Source organism: Aricia agestis, chromosome 1 (genome assembly GCF_905147365.1).
Source record: "Aricia agestis chromosome 1, ilAriAges1.1, whole genome shotgun sequence".
Classification (NCBI taxonomy): Eukaryota; Metazoa; Arthropoda; class Insecta; order Lepidoptera; family Lycaenidae; genus Aricia; species Aricia agestis.
The window spans coordinates 15,486,027-15,505,767 of NC_056406.1; the positions used below are offsets into that span (position 1 = coordinate 15,486,027).

The following is a 19,741-nucleotide window of genomic DNA, read 5'->3' on the forward strand; positions in this document are numbered from 1 at the left end:
AGTACTTTTAAGTAACTAATTTTTATGAAAAATAATCAAAAACTAAATAGTTTAAGATTCAAAATGACGATAGTTATATTACATGGACCATTTAGATTTTTTATGGTGAGAATTAACATCTTCTTTAAAGTTTCTTCTTAATCTAGTGGTATTTTCTCTCTTACAATCTGCAACAAAAACGATTTCATTAACATTATGGTTCAGTATTTATGTTTGTATGTTTAAAAGTGTTCGGTCCCGTTTTATCAAGCAATGTTAAATAAATAATGGCTAAGTCTACGAATAATAAAAACTAAGGAAATGTAACTTCCATACTATTACCGTTTTAAATTTGGTTCCTTTCGAACTGTCAGCGAGCAGCCTGAGCTACACATTTTTGACAAGTATTGTAGAGTATGTTTTCTGACGGAGTTACTTTTTCTTGGTTTTTATTATTCGTAGGGCTAAGTTAAGACCCAATTTCCCCCACCTCTGTTTGTTAAATCCTAACGAGGCATCACACCTTAACAAATTAAACAGACTGTCAAAATACTTATGACCTACAGTAAATGTAATGATAGGTGAACAACAATTGAACAACTATCAATTAATTAAACTATGTATTACGATTTCTACTGCACGCCCGTTGTGAAGTGGGCGTCATCAAGGCGGGGGTGCGCTTGCGAGAGGGGAGTTTAGATCTATTAGTTCTTTTCAGAGCTAGAATATTGCACACTATTAACATTTTCTTCAATATTTGAAAATGCCTAAGAGAGCCAGGTCGGACGACCATGGCGCCATACTTATCTATAAGTACTAATATTATAAAGCGGAAGAGTTTGTTAGTTTGTTTAAACGCGGTAATCTCAGGAACTACTGGTCCTATTTGAAAAAATCTTTCAGTGTTAGGTACTTAGCCCATTTATCGAGGAAGGCTATAGGCTATATTTTATCATGCTAAGACTAATAGGAACAAAGAAATAGAGAAAAATGTGGAAAAAAACGGAGGAAATTATTTAAGAAATTACTGGAGCAATTTTTATGTTATTTGGCACACATGAAGAATAGACCACGTGAAAGAACATAGGTTTAATTTTTTGCGGAAAAATGTACGGTTTCCGTGACATTCTTAAATTACGCGGGCGAAGCCGCGCGAAACATCTAGTATTAAATATTATATTAGTCACTTCAATAAAATAATATGGGCAAAACAACGTTTGCCGGGACAGCCAGTGTAATATATTTGTTATTAAGGTGCCGGTTGGCAGCGGGCGACATAAAATAACCGCAGATGACGTGTCGCAGCAACACTACTTGTTTGTATGTACTTATTTCTATGAAATTCCCTCCTACTATTACTACTATAGAAATACATAGAAACCAGTAGTGTCGCGATGACACGTCGTCTGCTGCCGCTTCATGTACCCGACTTCCAACTTGTACCTTTACACTATAGTCTAAAGGTACAAGTTGAAAGTCGTACAAGTTGGAAGTAAGCTGATAAATTGAAAAGAACTATTATAATAGTTCTTTTCAATTTATCAGCTTAATAATAATAATTATCTGTCAAAGCTAAAAACATGAATCATGATTCATGATGCAAACTTTTATTTAAGTACTTATTTTGGTTTGAGTCAGTGTATTTGCAAAATGTCTCGTTATTTCGGCCGGGTTTTTCAGTTTCATGCCATTGACATAGTAGTCATTACCATTAGTATAATTTATTTATCTCCATACTAATATAATAAAAGTATACAGCAGATATCTAATTCACAAAATATGAAGTTTTTCACTGATAAGTCGAAAATGTCACTTCATAGAGAAATAAAAGATAATATCAGCTTTGTAAACTTTTTTCAGTAGATGAAATAAGTAATGCTGGCTTCTCACGGCGCGTAAACTCACGAGCCGGGCCGCGTCAGCTCGTGATATTACGCGCCGTGAGAACGGGTAGCGCGGACTCGCCTGTTGGCTCGTGCTCGCTCGTACAAATCGGCTCGGCGCGGCGCGGCTTGTGATATCAGTTATCACGCGCCGTGAGAAGCCAGCATTAGATGTAATACTGACTGTAAACTTTAATTTTTAAAACGTAGGTCAGCTATAGACAACCTAAGCGCGACTTAAGCAACTGCGAAGCGCAAGCGGATCTGCCGCACTCGCGTAGACTAACAGGGCATCACATCACAAAGAACAACATGATGGCCCCGCTTCGCAGCCGCCGGTCGGGCAGGTTCGGCCCGAGCTCGGTAATCGTAGCAGTACCTCGGCGCACATCCCGGCATATATAGGATCAGTGTCCCACGGCCCCCGCTCGGGCAGCGGCAGGGCGCGGCGCCGCAGCTCGGCCACGAGCTCGCTCACTTCCATGATCGGAATCGGATCGAGCGTGCGCGCCAGCCCGGCCAAATACTCCACGTAGTGCATCCTGAAAGTAGATAGCTCGTCAACACACCTCGATCAGGCTCCGTTTGTAGAGACCCTCCAGCGAGCCGTAGGGGCGCGGCGGGAGGCGGAGCGCCGCGCGCCGGACCACGGTCTCTAAATCGTCCACTCCTAAGATCGGCAGCGGGTCCACCGCCCGGCCCCGGACCAGCCGGCTCAGATACTCCAGGTAGTGATTCCTGGAAGCACATACCGTACTCACCGTCACCACTCACCGCCTTCCCATCGCCTGATATTTGTATATTTGTGAACTTAAAGTAGGTACTAGGACTTAGGAGACAGTATGATAGTCTTTTGTCGTGAAGATGAAGTCGATACTTCATAATATTCTTATTTTCTTTTGCTAGTATAGTAATCATTACTATTATTTGTATAATTTAATAACTTATGATAGACATAGTTTTTATAATTTCCGTATATGTGAAAAAGTATTTTAGCTACCGCGTCAGCTTATGATAGAAGATACGCAAAATAAATATTTACTTGCACAGTCCGGCTTGGTTCGGGGCGACCTCGCTTCCACAGATGGTGTCTATCAGCCCCGTTGGTGTCTCCCGCTGGAGCTGAATGGGACATCTTCCGGTGCTGCCCTCTGCCGCTTCAGTCTCATATGTCACGTTGTTCATCTAGCAATATAATCACGGTGTTTAATGATTATACCATCGAGTAGGTTTCCCGAGTTCCGTAATCTAATTTTATAATAGGCTAGCGACCCGCCCCGGCTTCGCACGGGTATAAAATATAAATAGCCACTGAAAAAATGATTAAAATCGATTCAGCAATTAGCAGTTTTGATTTACATTCATTATAGCGAGCGGTTGCCCGCGGCTCCGCCCGCTCCAAAAAGCATACCCAGGAAAGACTCGGTCAGCAAAATGATTGCCATGTCAATTCACAGACTCCGACACTAACATAGACGACGCATTCATTATTATACGCAGGCTGCACACTGCACAGATTGTCTTCCTCCCGCACGCGCACCCTCGCCTTGGTGACGCCCACTATCCTAATATTTTAATTTCGCCATAACTTCTAAACCAAACGCCCATTTTTAATCATTCAAAGACCAAATATTATCTATATAAAATGTACTTAGTGATGAAATAATTTATTTTAATAAGGATTATTAGCATGAGTAAAATAAATGCGTTTAAATGTAGTCCAAAAAAAAAAACAGGATTTTTAAATAATAAAAGGGTTGTTGTGCATCACTTGACATAGATAGGTATAGTGTGTCGCGGACATTTTTGTAGATACTTATAAGATCTACATTTACTTAGAACATTGTATGGTTCTATCTTTTATAGTTTAGGCAGCGTACGCAAAATAAGTAAATTTTCTGATTGTTTCCGAAAAACTAAAATATCTTACGGAACCCTATATTTTCCAAAATAAAAAGTAGCCTATGTTACTCGTAAATAATGTAGCTTTCGAATGGTGAAAGAATTTTTAAAATCGGTCCAGTAGTTTTTGAGCCTATTCATTACAATTAAACAAACAAACAAAGTTTACCTCTTTATAATATAAGTATAGAAGTATAGACTACATAATTTTTTCTATAATTATTTCTCAATTTTACCTGTAATAACGTTTGTAATTCTCGAGGTTCCTTGTCGCGCAAGTAAAACAAGCAGTTTCGAGGATGGTGTGAGTGGAGGCCCAACTTGGCGCAGTAGTCGCTGAGGCCGCACTGAGCTCCCATCATGAACGGCTTGCCGCAGCCGTAACAGAACTCGTATTTACATTGGGTGCAAGTGAAGTGCATGCAGCCACCCCTGAAAATTTTGTAGTGACACTGTTTTATGCTCGGGCCACACTAACGAGAAATGCCGTTAATTATCGCGATAATGCTAAAACTTGTTAAAGCATTATCGCGATAATTAACGGCGTTTCTCGTTAGTGTGGCCCGAGCATTAAAGGAAAAAGTTTGTAAGTGTGGTACAAATTTAACAAATTTTATAGAGATGATGTGTTTACAGGAAAAAGGTGATGTGCAAAAGTATATTATATGATATATAAAATATAATATGTATATTAATAATATATACTTATGCTTAATATACTTACTACATATATTATATATGTGGTACTTGTTACTTTTTCACGAAAAAATATTGAACAGATTTTAATTAAATATGACATGCTAGTTATTTAGGCTGTGAATTAAAACAATAATATTATAATAATAATCTTTACTAGTAAATGTTAGTAAGGCCAATATTGTTTTATCTACAAAACATTAGACACTTTATAATAATAATCAAGTTTAAATAATAAAGTGATTAATATAAGTTTTTTTAATCCAAAAACTAACAATAATTATTAATGTTATACTTATTTTTAGCGGACTGCTAAAATTAACGTACCTCGATAAAGAATATTTAAAACGGCATCGCGGGCATTCGAGCCCATTTTCTTTTAAATGTTGCTGTACAGCAGCAATCGACCTCTCCGGGTCGTTATCTTCTAGCCAAGCCGCGTATTGCTCACAAGTCAACCCATTGTGATTAGCGGTCCACTGAAAAAAATCAAGATTTCCCCATAATAAGTGAAATCTCTAAAATTTACTTGTAACACTTGAAACTATAAAGTTTTAAGTGCCACTAGCTATTTGACCGAGCTTTGCTCGGTATCCGATAAAAATGACATTTTCTAGAAATGATTCCTAGCTAGATCGATTTATCGCCCCCGAAACCCCCTATATACTAAATTTCATGAAAATCGTTGGAGCCGATTCCCAGATTCCAATTATAGGTATATATATACAAGAATTGCTCGTTTAAAGATATAAGATAAGATAATATTAGGCTCCAAATCTAAATTCAAATAAAAGTAGAGCGCAAACAAAAGAGTTTACCGGTTTCCTACACTGCGAACAGCTGACGGACTTGCACTCCGGACAGCGAAGCTTTTTCTGTTTAGGGTGCACAAAGAATCCCGACGAGCATTCCACGCACCACCGGAAGTTGGGGTCTCTAGCCAGAGTTCGATCACGAAGCTACATTGGAAACAAAATAATGATAATATTTATTCTTATATTTGTTATGTGAATAATAAATACATAGATACTGGATAACTGGACACTTCGTATACTAGAACTGGGCCATAAAAGGTTTTGAAACTTCGTGTAGTGTGGCAACGTTGTATAACTTGGGGTCGGAGAACATTATCTCCAGTATGGAAGATCTTGGCCGATTTACCTTTCTTTGAAACAGCTCATGTAGTTGAACATCTAGCAAGGATTTCAACAGTATATCCATATGCGCAAAGTAATCGAGCCAATCGTCTTCTGGGAGGTTTTCTAGCTCTGGTTCTTTACAATATGGGCAAACGCAATCTGCAATACTGCGTTCGGTAATTTGAACTGTGAAATAGTGTCGGGCACATTCCCGACAACATCTATGCGTGCAACGAAACATGGACACCATCTGAAACAGTGATGAGTGAACATAATAATTATTTTTTTGTAAATATGCTACCAGAGACATGTGGACTAATGTGAGACATAAAATAATACTACTAGTTTTATTAACTTTACTTATAATTTGTTCGAGTCGCTACGATAAAATCAACCATTTTAATTTAATTTTTTCAAACATAATATGTACATAATTATACTTAAGTACCTCATGTTCAGGATATTTGGAGGCGCACAGTTCGCAATCTTGGTGTAAATAAACAAGAGCCGATGTAATATCAGAGCACTCCAACGCAGCTAAAAGTGCATCAGGTGTGTTATTTCCTTTCGATATAAGTTCAACGGCTAATTGAGCTTGGTCCCAGTTTTCCATCGCTCCTTCAGCTAATAACATACGCGCTTGTCTCTAAAACAAATAATTCAGTTTATGCCAGTGTCTATAGCATAATATAGAAGCTTTTGATAATACCTACAAAGTAAAAACTTACCTCAGGGGATCCTTCTGGTAATCTGATTTTTGATAAATCAATAATTTGACCTGATACTTGTCGAATTGTCACGGGCTGGCATGGGGTGGGTACGGGTGGTGGAGAGTCTGTGTTCCGTTGCACTTCAAACAACTCCTCATTCTGATCTGTATCACTTTCTGACCATTCGTCTTCAGTTCTGCAGGTTTCTCGGAAAAAAGGTTTCTTTTGCTCTTTCACTGAGGTTTCTTCTGTTTTTGGCTCAAGCGAATTCTGTACTGGTGGAGGTGGTGCCTGTTTTTTCTTCGTTATAGCAGTAGATGTAGAAGCTTTTGCTTCATCGACGGTTGCAGAAACTTTATTATCAAATAAACGAGTTTGCAACTGTTTGACATTTCCATTATTAACATTACCGAAGTGACTTTTTGGAGGAGGTGGTGCGGAATATTGTTTCAAGGAAGTTTTTCTAACTGGAACTTTTGAAGTTATTACTTTAGATATTTTTTGAACAGCATTTTGTTTACTTCTCTGTAAAGACCTGACTAGTTTAGGTATGTTGGATCTATTAAAAGCAGAATTTTTCGATTTATTCGTATCATGCACAGGATTTTTTGATAAATGGATTGGACCACTGCTACTTAGTACTTCGTCACTTGCGCCTTTTTCATAATCTTCATCGCGGTCATTTGCGAGATTAGATTGTTTTATTGTTTTATTTGAGTCGGTAGTCTCATTTATTTCCGATATAACACTTTCTGTATCTTGCGGAACGTCATTACTATTTTTCTCAGGTTTCTCTTCTTTTATATCTGTTATTGTGGCTATGATACGTGGATATATTGTTTCGTGTGCGAAGATTTTCTGAGGTATTTGAGGTTTTATTTCAATAAACATTATTTCATGTTTGGCATAAGCCTTTACTGTACGAGATTCAACTTTGGCTTCTATTTCGTTTGAACGGTTCTCTCTACGCGTTGGTATATCAACTGGGGAAACGGGAGTTTTGTTACTGCTGATTTCATCGTAAATTTCATCAAATGAGCTAACTGCAGTAAATGCGTTCCTCTTCAAATTTACTTTATTCCAATTGGGATTTTTATCTGCTCTTAAATGGGAGTTGGGCGTCGTAGGTTGGACGTTATTTACTGTTGATTTTTGAGAAAAGTTATTTACGACCATGGTATTCACTTCACTTTCTTTACTCTCAATGATTGTCGGTGGATTTACATTACCTAGTGCTGATATTATTTTTTTACTAGAATCTGTAAAGTTATTACAATTTAACAATTGCGTTTGATCGGGTAACTTTAGATTTGTTTCTGATTTTGATGGTGACATGTCCGTCGCCAGTTCATTTATATTCTTTTGATTAACCTCTAAGCTTAAAGTGTGTTCTTCTTTTAAACTTTTGGCTATCGAGTCTAATATTTCTATATTTGATTTTTTCATGTAATCTATTTGAGTATCTAAATGGTCCATTGCTTCTTCAAATTCTTCATTATCATCAGTACTTGATTTTCTTTCCGAGTTTTGCAACTTTGTCATATTATCAGTAAACTCTTCTTCACTACTAGTCATTTCTTTTTCATCTGATGTTACATCTGTTTCTACTGGTGAGTTTGAATAACTCGATTCTTGTTCCGACAAATTTGAAGAGTTATCAGAACTATAGTCTCCTTCATCATGTGACTCTACTTTGTCACTTATAGACCTGATATCTGTATTGATTTCATTTTTCATTTGCTGAATCAATTTTTGAGTATTATCAAATATTTCGTTAAGATTATTTAATTTTTCTTCTTGTACATTAGCTTCAAATTGATTGGTTAACAAAGTTCCATTGGAAGTCTTTTTGGAATTATCGCGTAATTTGTCATTCGATTTTGGGTCTATTCTAATATTTTCTTTTTCAGAATTGGAGTTAGTAAATATGTTCGAATTACTTGTCGTCTGTGTATTATCGAATAAATTTTTGCTTGATTTCTTTTTAATTTTACTAATTGTTGTGTTGTCTACTTTTACATCTAAATTTTGTGTACTACTTACATGCTTAGTAGATGTTCCAAGTTCTAACGGCTTTTCATAGTCAGATATTTTCTTAGAATTATTCTCATTTTGAGTCCTATTTATGTTGTTCTGGTCCAGTGTTGTACTGGTCACTGTTTGTGATTTTTGTTCATGAGGATAGTTGTTATTTTTGTCTAAATTTACCGCTAGACCTAATTTGGCTAATTCATTATAGGCATTAATAAATTCATTTTCTTGCTGGTCGAGGTTTACTATATTTTGTTGATGCTGAATCTGATTTATTGTACTTTCGCGACTCTCTTGTGCATCATTTGATGTGAAAAAATTACTCGTTAATAAACTTTTGAGTAATGATTGGTCATCAATGTTTGTAATACCCGCTTGATGTAAAATGTTTTTTAATTTCTTAGAAACCTCTGGGTTATTGTTATTTTTAGTTGACTGTTCGCTAACTCTCTCCGACTGAGTAAAGTTCGATGCATTTTTAATATCAAACGGCAAATACATCCAATCGTCATCCTCGAGATTATTTATAGATTCTGCATATTCATCTGAACTGTCTTCTGCTGAAATGTAAATGTGAAAGTTATGATGACGATCAATGGTGATTGTGGATTTTATGAAACGTTATTTATTTTTGAGTTTGTTTAAGATTACCGCGAAGGCGGCGCGTTCGGCTGTCTCGATTAAGAGGGGGTACCGACTCGTCGTCGATACCGACCGGGGGACCCCAAACTTGACCCCTCAAACGACCCTCCTCACTGACGCCAATTACGTCTGCCTGAAAGAAACGTCAACGATAAAGATAGATTGGCATAAGAAGTAGGTATTATGAAAACAACAACAAAAATGTTTTGTTACCTTGCGGCGAGCTCTTTCCACACACTCAGTGACTGCCGGCCACATTGCACCTCTGTGTTTTGCCAGGGACGCCCTAGCTTCTATCTCTGACACAGTAGCTCCCGGTGCGAGTCTAGCGGCGGCGGCGCGTACTCCCGCACAGAGACTCGGCCATCTCTCTCTGAGCCAGGCGAGGGGTGCGGCTGGATTTTGAGCGAGGGCTGCGTGAACTTCGGCTGCACTAAAACCCAATTTTTCTGCTTCCTCCATGAGTTGTACTAATTCTAAACCCCTTTCGATTTCTCTTCTCGATCCGGTCCCAGCCAGCGCCTCTAATGAAATTGCCCGATTGTTTGACAACGGCTCTGGAGAGGGTGCCTAAAAGACGAGTTTTGGAGTTATAATATAGTATTGGTATCATACTATATTTCATAATACAGAATAGTTCAGTTTGCTTTTGTGACACTTTTTAGAAGGATAAACTATTTTAATAAAAATTAAGTAGTCAACACAAGATCAGAAAGAGAATTTAAGAGAAGAAGAACCTCAGATCTAAATATGCTAGTGCGACGAGACGGAAGACCCTTCCTTACGTCCAGGTGTGAGGCTCGTCTAGTCAGACGGGAATGCTTCCTTTCGTTGTCACTCCAGTCCCCGTTGGGGCTACTGTCGCGGGGCCAATCCCATCTACTTCCACTTGTGTGAGCACTTCTTTCGCTTTCCTAATAAAATATAAATTTTCATTTTACACACGATATCGCGTACCTGTAGTATTATTTGAATACAATTTGAGAGCCTCGTTCCTTTTCGGATAAACTTACGAAAAAGCTCGCGGTGCCACAAATCACTCAATTGAAATTAAGCAAATTCTAGTTAGACAAAACTTATGTTATATGTCATATTTAACTACTAGAAAACTATGTACGCTGTGGTGTTAATTAAGAGTTATTTTATCTCTAATAGGACATTAATGGTTATGACTGTTCTGCTGTAGAAACTTCAAGGTATAACTCCGAATGGACTATATGCAAGCGGTCTACCAGCATAAGACTCAGTGTAATATAACGGTCAATTTACTCGTGTGTCGCTGGAAAGAGAGAGCCGACTGTGCGACCGCTCGCGTTGCGCGTCGTCGCGGAAACGACGACGTTGCCGGCCGCGCGACGCCGATGACGCTCGCTCCCAATTGCCAGGCACTTCGTAGGTCTAAAAATTAAAATAAAATTAATGGTGTCAAATTTTGAAAACTGTAGTACCTAATTATTAGAAGTAACAGGATAAATATAAAGTTCAGTTTTTCAATCGATTAAAGTGAAGTAAACATTAATCTCTCTGAGTGCGGCCATAAGGTAGCTTACGGATATAATAACAATTTTTTTTTTATTTGTGCCATCTCATATTAACTTACCTGGGTTGAAATATTCTGTGGGGGCGGCGAGGTACCGGTGTTGGAAACGGATGTGCGACTAGATCTGGACGAGGGCCGAGTGTCCACGTCACGCGAGTGTGTCACTTCCACTCTTTTCGTAGGCGTTTGTGACGTCCTGCTTGACGGACTATCGCGCGGAGGCGATGGCCCGACGGAGACGCTGTGCTTTTGGGTTGCGGGTTTGTCGACTCCGTTTTTACGGTTTCTGTCCAATTCTTTAGGCGGAGAAGGTCCGACAGCTATATCTTGACGTATCGGGAACCGGACGCGATCCAAATTTTCGCTTTTAACAGTTATTATTTGCGCAGGAGGCGGAGGGGACCGCTCGGTCGGCGTTTGCTTCTCGCGTAGCGGAGATGTAGAGTGGGTTTTCGTAGCTCGTTTATTTGAGCTCTGCTTTTCGGTCGGCTGCCGCCGAGAATCCGAGGATTTTTCGGAGATGTGCAGCTCCTTAAGCCCACTGTTGACGTCCGCCGCGACGACTTTCGGCGTCGCTATGGGCGTTCGGCAACAGACCGCGCAGACCCTGACGCCCGGCTCGTTGACGAACGTGCAGTGCTCGCACTGCCAATTGGTAGTCGGAGGAGACGGCGCCGGGCCCAGCGAGTCCTCGTCGGCCGCGTTTTCGGCGGGTCGAATCGGCTGGCTCGGCACGGTCTCGCAGCTGCGCTTCACGGGGGCACTCTTTTGGTTTCGGACGTCGGCCTCGCTCTCGGAGTCGGCGTCGCTGGACGGCAGGGAGGGCGAGGGCGTGCGGTGCTTGGTCCGGCGCGACGCCCGCGATCGCACGCTGAGGGCGGGGGACGCGGCGCGGGACCCCGCCCGCGACCCCGCTCGCGACATCGCCCGGTGGTCTGCCAATATACAGAAAATCAGTTGTAATTGAAGCGTACTTACTTGCATATTTCTCAAATTCTTTAAATTGGGCAATCGCGATGCACGCCTACGGGCTCGCTGTTATCGGAGCATCGACGTATAGCTAAGTGAAGCATGCGTCAACTCACCTCTTCTGTACGGCTGCGGGGTCTGCGGTACGTAGTTATGAGCGTGCGGGTGCATCCTCGGATTGAGGGTGTGCGGCATACAGCAGTTCTGCCCCCAAGGGGTCGCGGGCCCCCACGGGTGATCCAAGTTGGAGCAGCTGTCGTATCTCCAGGCGCTGGAGGCGCAGTGGCTGCAGCCGGCGCAGCTGGTCGGGTTCGCACTCAATTCCATCACCGAAGTTCCCCGCCGCATCGGTCTTCCCCAGTTTTGTGTATTTTCCTGGTAAACCCACGTATCCATGTGGGACGGTGGCACCTGTACGACCATCTTAATTATTAGTCTCGAATTAATTGTTATTAAGAACTTTTAAATAATGATTAATAGTCATTTTTATACAAAATTTAATCATTTTAAAACTAACCGTAATATATGTTAATAGGAAGTGTCTATGTTTTAAAATTGGTTTTGTTTTGTAAAAGAAACAACTGATTAAACACAAATTTTAATCGATTACTAACCATATTGACCGGGGCGTTAAAACCGGCGTGAGATCCTCTCTGTTGGCCCCACGTCAAGAACTGTCTCATGCTGTCCGGATTCATCGGGGCATTATGTTGATTGGTTGCACCTGGCAGATATGGCGTGCTGCCCAGATGCGCGGCCATCTTGGTGTTAGGCTGCATGTGCGACATCTGTTGGCTGGTGACGTGCATCTGTGGTTGGTTCGTGATGTGGTTGGTGTTGGTGATGGGCGCCTTCTGGGGGAGCCTTGCGACTGCGACGCCGGGGCTGAGCGTGGCGCGCCGCAGCTCCGGCGTCGACGGCACGGGGCTCGGGTTGGAGCGGTCGCCGCTCATCTAAAATCGAAACATTATTTAATTTGTAACAATATAATACATACATGATACAACGATCTGTGCTTAATTGATAATATGTCATCATGGAACGTTAATATAAGCTGTGTCTATAACACGCTCGTTAGATTTCATCGGTCACAAAATAATAGGTACTTGGATGACAATATTGAACCAACTTAAAAATACCAGAGGCGTAAAAAGCTGTATATTACTCGTACTGTGCTTCACAATATTGTAGCATAAGTTCTGATGATAAGTCTGATGAACGTCCGTGGTCTAGTGGTATAGAGCGCGGCTCTGGACTCGGAGGTCGTGGGTTCGATTCCCGCGTTGGAAAAATGTTATTTCCAACTTTGGTTAGGACAATGCAGGTTGATCACCTGATTGTCTGACAAGTAAGATGCTCCATGCGTCGGATGGGCATGTAAAAAGTGGGTCCTGCGCCTGAATCTCTCGCCGGTCGTGTCGGTCTTCCGTCCCACGGGTTAAGAGAGTAAAGGAATAGAGAGTACTCTTGTGTACTGCGCACACACTTGGGCACTATAAAATTACTCCTGCGTAGCTGAAATCGGCCACCGTCACCGAAACCGGTGTGGGAGCTATTATTATTATAAGTTCTGATTATTGTCAATACAACCAAGTAGAGTTAATGATAGTCAAAAGGAATTTGTGAACTATTATTCTAGAATAAATTGAAGCAATTGGCATTACTTTATGTCTTCGCGGCGGAGGCACTGGTGGCGTTGCTTTCGGTGGCAGCGGAGGTAGTTCCTCCCGTAGCTGCGACATTGAAAGTGCCTGTGAATAATAAAACCATGAATGTACAATACAACCAAATAAAACAATTTTTTTTTTATTAAAGTAGTCTTTCAAATCTCGTGTGCAATTTAAAAACCAAGCCAAGTCTGAGATGGTTTTTGCGGTACGGGTTTTGTACGATTAGATAATAATAATTATTATTATTTTTACAACAACTCAGCTTCTACTACGTCCGAGCAAAGCAAGAATACTTAGATCAAGTTTTTGTATAGGAAGAGGCAACTTATAACTTTTAAAAAGTGTCAACTGTCTAGTGTGTCTTTGAGTACGGAACCCAAAAATAATAGTTTATAGGATCTTAAAGCCGTAAATGTAAATACATTTATTTGTTCTAATTACTTAATGCGACAGATATTAGATGTTCACATCGTACTAAGGCACCATGCCAATAATTTGGCGATTTTAAAATTAATTTAGGACTTGCCATCCTCAATTAAGATGTTTACATCTTTCATCAAACGTTTTAACGTAGGATATTTTTATCCGTGATAGAGCAATTATGGTTGTAATACTTATAATATATTATGTATGCAGTATGCGCTTAAATAAAAAAAATATTACCTAGCGCATTGCATAAGCTAAGCTAGGCTAAAAACTAGTGTCGTGGGATTCCTCTACCTCTCTCTTCTATCTGAGCTATCTGAGCCCCTAGCCAAGACGTTCGACACATGTAATGCCTTATCTCTACAATTTAAAAATGTCTGTCACACAGATTATATCGGGTTTGGTTATATAATATTTTCTCATAACCAGAACAAAAGAGAGACCCAACGAACTAAACTCTTGTACTTGCAGCACGTGCAGTGCGCACCTTACTCCCCGCTCTACCGGAGAGAGTGTACCTGTCGCTGATGATGGCGCCGCTTGGGGTGTCGGTGGTACATGTCGTCGCAGGATGCGCAGAGCGCGCGGCGGCCGCACTCGGTGCAGCGCACGCGCGCGCCCAGCCCGCCGCATAGACCGCACGACGCGCCCGCGTCCAGCGGGTGACCTGAAGTTGTATAAACAGCTTTTTTTTTATGAAATAAGGGGGCAAACGAGCAAACGGGATGAACCTGATGGAAAGCAACTTCCGTCGTCCATGGACACTCGCTGCATCAGAAGAGCTACAGGTGCGTTGCCGGCCTTTTAAGAGGGAATAGGGTAATAGGGGAGGGTAGGGAAGGGAATAGGGTAGGGGATTGGGCCTCCGGTAAACTTACTCACTCGGCGAAACACAGCGCAAGCGCTGTTTCACGCCGGTTTTCTGTGAGAACGTGGTATTTCTCCGGTCGAGCCGGCCCATTCGTGCCGAAAGTGTGCCGTGCTGTTTAGTGTTTAACTATAGACAACTAGATGATGCCTGTTGCGCCAAAATTCTTTTATCGCGTGGGAACCGCACATTTTTTCGGGATAAAAAGTATCATATGTCCTTCTCCGGGACTCAAAGTATCTCCATACTAAATTTCAGCAAAACCGGTTCAGCGGTTTGGGCGTGAAAAGGTAACAAACAGACAGATAGGTACACTTTCGTATTTATAATATTAGTATGAATTATGTGTTGTACCAAAACATAATACTTACAAATTTTCTTTACATCATATATTATTCCTATGATTGGTGTCTAATATTCTCTTTGTTTTTATTTTAGGGTAATATCGAACGTTGACTGACGAATTCACATTATTATCGTCGTATGCCTCTGTTCATTCCATACATTATTAATAGACGAATCTATTAAGAAGAGATAAAGAGAACGTGTTGACTAATGGCAAACCCCCTAGGCCCTATACTACTGTAGTCTTTGTCTCTACATGTAATCTTGCAACGGTTAAAAGCAAGTCTCACATCTTTATCCCAACTTACATGATCTAAGATCCCAATCCACAGAAACAAAAGTTATGCCGTAGCCCGTAGGCAATGTACCATCGAGGAAATAGATTCCTAGGCAGTTAACGGACCTAGGGACGTCATGTCAGTGGTCATGTGGTCGGCTTATGTCAATTCAATGTTAGCTGTGATCGGTCGGATGGGTTTGACTAAACGGGACCAAATTAAGGTCCGCCATTTGCCTAGGAATCAATTTCTCTGATAGTACATTCGCCGTACCTGTCGGCGGGCGCGGGGGAGGCGGGGGCGGCGGCTGCAGTTTAGCGTTGACGTACTGCTCGGAGGGAAAGTCAACTACTTCGTAGTCAGGGTCGGGTTTAGCCAGGGGCGCCCGCGAGCCGGGGTAGCCCACGGTGCCTGGCATCAGCCGGGGATCTCGGCCGCGGCCTTTCAGCATCTGAAAAACCATTGAATTACATTAACACAACCACCTTTACATGTTTTCAAATCTTGCCAATCCGACTAAAAGTTTACATGCTTGATAAAGGTAGATAGATATCTATACTGTACTCGGCGAAACGTGGCGGTAACGGTCATTGACTCCCTGTAAAAAAACTTTTCATTGGGGTAATATTCCTATCTTACGACTATAATATAATATCTTACGTTTAAATATAATCGTGGCAATAGCTGTTTTAAATTCGCAACAGATGGTAAGTAAAATTAAGATGGGGGCTCTAGAAAAAAATATTCTCAAAGTGGGCGGTGAGCAAAATAAGGTTGAGAAACTATGCTCTAGACTCTAGAGCATAGTTTCTCAACCTTATTTTGCTTGTGATGCAGAAGATGCTCTAGAGTCTAGAGCATCTTCTGCATCACAAGACGTGTACTCGACAGCGCGTATTGAATGAAACTGCGCAGTGTCGTTTGACAAACCGTTCAAACCGACATCAAACGGTTGCATCAAACACGTAAGGTTTGAATCAAACCGTTTGATCGTCTCGGGGGCTCTTAACACGTCTTCATTAAGCCCGGGCGCGCACTAGCGGCCAAGCCGCGGCGGCCATCGAAAGTATGGTGTGGCCGCTGGTCGCGTTGCGGCCAGGTGCGCGTCGTCCTCGGCGGTTTCATACTAAGGTATCTATCTCGATGGCCGTCGCGGCTTGGCCGCTAGTGTGCGCCCGGCCTAAATGACAAGTTTTTGACAGGGTGTCAATGACCGCTACCGCCATGTTTCGCCGAGTAAATTTTTAAAAATAAACAATACAACAATAAAATATATAAATCGTACGTGTCGCAAAGTGTCGTTTGATAAATTAGAGTACTTATAACAATTAGTGTGTAAATTATGGAACCTCTATTTTTGATATTACATCACCTTGAGCATTATTGATTACATTACAATAATCCCTCCCAGTAATGTAACATATAGATTCGACTTTGAGCATTAAATTATAGCAAATTGTTGACTTCACTATCACGTAGCACATTGATGTTAAAGTGCTCCCTCACCCCGAGCATTCACTTGTAATGTAACATTATAGATTCGTTTTTGAGCATTACATTACACGTGTAATGTAACGTTAAAGATTCGACTTTGAGTATTACATTACAATACTATCTCCCTGACTGACGAGCATTCGCGTGTAATGTAACATTCGAATTTGAGCATTCCATAGCTAGTTGATGTAACAAGTTGTATCAAGATATAACACACTATACCTATCATTACAAGGTGCGCATTGTAATGCTCGGTTTTGTATCATTACAAGGTACGCATTGCAATGCTCGACTCTGTAATGCTACATTACAAGCGAATGCTCCCGGTGAGGAGCACCTTTACAAGTTGTATCAAGATATTATACATCTTATCATTACAAGGTGCGCATTGTAATGCTCGCGCGGGTTCACCTCTTTCCCTGATGTAATGCCCGACTCTGTAACATTACATTACAAGCGAATGCTCCCGGTGAGGGAGCACCAGAATCTCATGAATATAATGTCAATATTATATCGTTGGTACTTTTAGATGGCAATACGTAGTTCATCCGATTTACTTGGGAGTCTGGAGGTATATCAAGCATGTCAATACCTATGTTAGGACCCAATTACTCAATTAGGTACCAGAAATAACGCCATAGTATGTATTTTATATTTTGAGCTGACTTGCAAAGTTGCAACCTGGCTACTACTGTTTTAACATTACTCGGTAAGATACACAGACTTTAGTCAGATAATATTAACGAACATGTTGACATAATATGAGGAAATGGGTCCAATCACAGATAGTAGAGTCACAATAGACATAACTACCAGTAGCATAGTGATTATATTCTCTTTGACCAGTAGTTCGACTGCAAAGAAACGGACAGGTTTCAATATCTGTCAAATTCGTCGGGTTTCACTAGGATTATGAACGGATTGTCGCGCTGGCTGATATAATTTATTTTTAAATATTTAAAATAAAGATTTCAAAATTGGATTCTGACAATTTTAATCGCATGTGCCAAATCACAAACAACAATACGACCAAAGAGAAACACGTCCATCGAATATGTCATATTTTTAAATTTGTAGGTAACAGTTAACAGCCCTAGCGACGATTTTCGTCATGATACGTCAAATTTAAAAATTTCAACATCAGTTCTAAGTCGGCATACTCTATCATTCTGTCTACTCTGGTAGAGTTTCATTGGTAGGTTCGATCAAAGAGAATATAATCACTACGTGGGTTCGATTGTTATTTTTAGCAGATACATATTTTCGTACTCATATAATATAGTTTTTTTTTAATATATAAGTAGATACTTAATTTATTATAAGATGCGTGGTGAAACGATGTATCTGTGACCGGGATATGGCGGGCGTTGCCATGTCGCGTCGACCCATTTATTCCACCTCTCACATCCCAAAATACCGATAGCAATACAAATATTATGTAGGTCCAACTTTAGACGTGTATTCTACATACATCACAAGCATCTTTGTTTAACATTCTGCGTTACAATTCATAACTAATGCAATACGAAAATGACTTGCCTCTGCTGGTAATCCAAATTTTTGTATTGTCACAAAATGCACTATTTAATCACTGTAAAATCGAACACCGGCACGGTACTAGGGCACGCAGGCCCGGCGCTCCCGCGGACGACTCGGGCGCCGGTAATCTTGCGCCCTATCTGGACGAAATTGACAGCGCTCAGACGCGTACGCTGCGACTACGACTCTATTTCTATCCGCGGCCGCTTTGCCCTGATTCTACTAAAATTACTTCACGGATGCTATTTCCGCACTTCATCGATGCGTCCACTCGCTGGCGCTAAACACTTACACAATCTGTTTAATACAGAAACATTGTGTGTTTTAATCTTCTGTTATTATGCTCGTACATAACGCAATGTACATTTTTAAATTTTAATGCATTAACTTCTTCACAATTAAAAGTATTATTATATATAAGAAGCAACGAGACTTTTTCTCTTTAACAGTTGAAACGACGTGGAAACTGCGGTTCAGATTATTTGAATGTAGCCAAAATGTAGCTAATAGCTATGTATTTTACAAGCGACCCGCCCCGGCGTCGCACGGTTATAAAATATATAGCCACTTAAAAAAGGATTAAAATCGATAGCCTATGATCCTTTACGTGGTCTACTTCTTATCTGTGCCAAATAACATAAAAATTGCTCCAGAAGTTCGCAAGATAAGCCCTTTCAAATAATTTCCCCCGTTTTTTCCATATTCTCCTATTAGTCTTAGGTGGGATTTCACCAAACACACATAAAACTTAGTTTTATAAAACTTAGTTCCCATTGAACGCGTTCATGCTGCAACGTAAATCTCGTTTTGTTTCGTATGGATTTCACAAACTTCTTTTGATCGCGATTATTAAATCTAAGTTTACGTGACGTCACGCGATTATTTTACATGTCTTCATCATTTTAAAGCCTTTTCACGTTAATTTAACTACAAAATAGCAAGAAAAAATACATAAACTAACAAACGCATGTGTCAAAACTTTTGTTTATGTTTTTCGTTCCGCCATGACAGGGCTTGAACGGGTTTTATGACGTTAAACTTCGGACTTTGGGCGTTCAGAAGATAAAACTCGGATTTGCTGTGAACGCGTTCAGTTTATGCTGGTGAAATGCATTTCGATGTTATAATCGTGTTTATACGTTTTGAACCGGTTCAGAGTGCTTTGAACGCGTTCCATTTCTTTGGTGAAATCGCCCCTTAGCGTAATAAAATATAGCCTATAGCCTACCTCAATAAATGGGCTATCTAACACTGAAATAATTTTTCCATTCGGACCAGGTAGTTCCCGAGATTAGCGCGTTCAAGTTAGCCCTTTCAAATAATTTTCCACGTTTTTTCCACATTCTCCTCTATTTCTTCGCTCCTACTAGTCTTAACGTCATAAAATATAGCCTATAACCTTCCTCGATAAATGGGCTATCTAACACCGAAAGAATCATCAAAATCCGTTGCGTAGTTTTAAAGATTAAAGGGAACAAAGGGACATGAGGGAAAAAAGCGACTTTGTTTTATAATATGTATAGATAAACCATTTTTAGGGTTTCGTAGTCAACAAGGAACCCTTATATGTCTGTCCGTCCGTCTGTCTGTCCGCGGTTTTGCTCAGAGACTATAGGGCCTACAAAGCCGT

The 19,741-nt window shown here is 40.6% G+C and overlaps 1 protein-coding gene across 3 annotated transcripts; it reads right to left on the minus strand.

Annotated features, from left to right (window-relative positions):
* Positions 1-52: 52 nt before the first annotated feature.
* On the minus strand, positions 53-18,300 carry LOC121732009 (E3 ubiquitin-protein ligase lubel). Of its 3 annotated transcripts, none has more exons than XM_042121758.1 (20): positions 18,112-18,300; positions 15,352-15,529; positions 14,106-14,254; positions 13,156-13,242; positions 12,106-12,444; positions 11,608-11,902; positions 10,583-11,457; positions 10,252-10,380; positions 9,720-9,896; positions 9,196-9,552; positions 8,992-9,115; positions 6,328-8,897; positions 6,048-6,245; positions 5,622-5,849; positions 5,279-5,419; positions 4,788-4,939; positions 4,001-4,196; positions 2,905-3,047; positions 2,432-2,600; positions 53-167 (listed from the first exon to the last, which is right to left on the minus strand). In XM_042121758.1, exons 2-20 carry the CDS (start codon positions 15,527-15,529, stop codon positions 138-140), a joined length of 6,537 nt encoding a protein of 2,178 aa, XP_041977692.1. In that variant the 5' UTR covers positions 18,112-18,300; the 3' UTR covers positions 53-137. The 3 variants fall into 3 exon arrangements, with proteins under 3 accessions (XP_041977692.1, XP_041977685.1, XP_041977701.1); XM_042121751.1 differs by having other exon boundaries at positions 6,328-8,900; XM_042121767.1 differs by lacking the exon at positions 2,432-2,600 and adding an exon at positions 2,242-2,404 and having other exon boundaries at positions 6,328-8,900; positions 18,112-18,299.
* Between the last annotated feature and the right edge of the window lie 1,441 nt (positions 18,301-19,741).

Coding starts and splice junctions, on each gene's coding strand:
- LOC121732009 (XM_042121751.1), bottom strand. CDS start 15,529: ATGCTGAAAGGCCGCGGCCGAGATCCCCGGCTGATGCCAGGCACCGTG. Junction 8,901..8,991: donor CCGAACGCGCCGCCTTCGCG/GTAATCTTAAAC, acceptor TTTACATTTCAG/CAGAAGACAGTTCAGATGAA. Junction 5,420..5,621: donor ATGAGCTGTTTCAAAGAAAG/GTAAATCGGCCA, acceptor TTTCCAATGTAG/CTTCGTGATCGAACTCTGGC.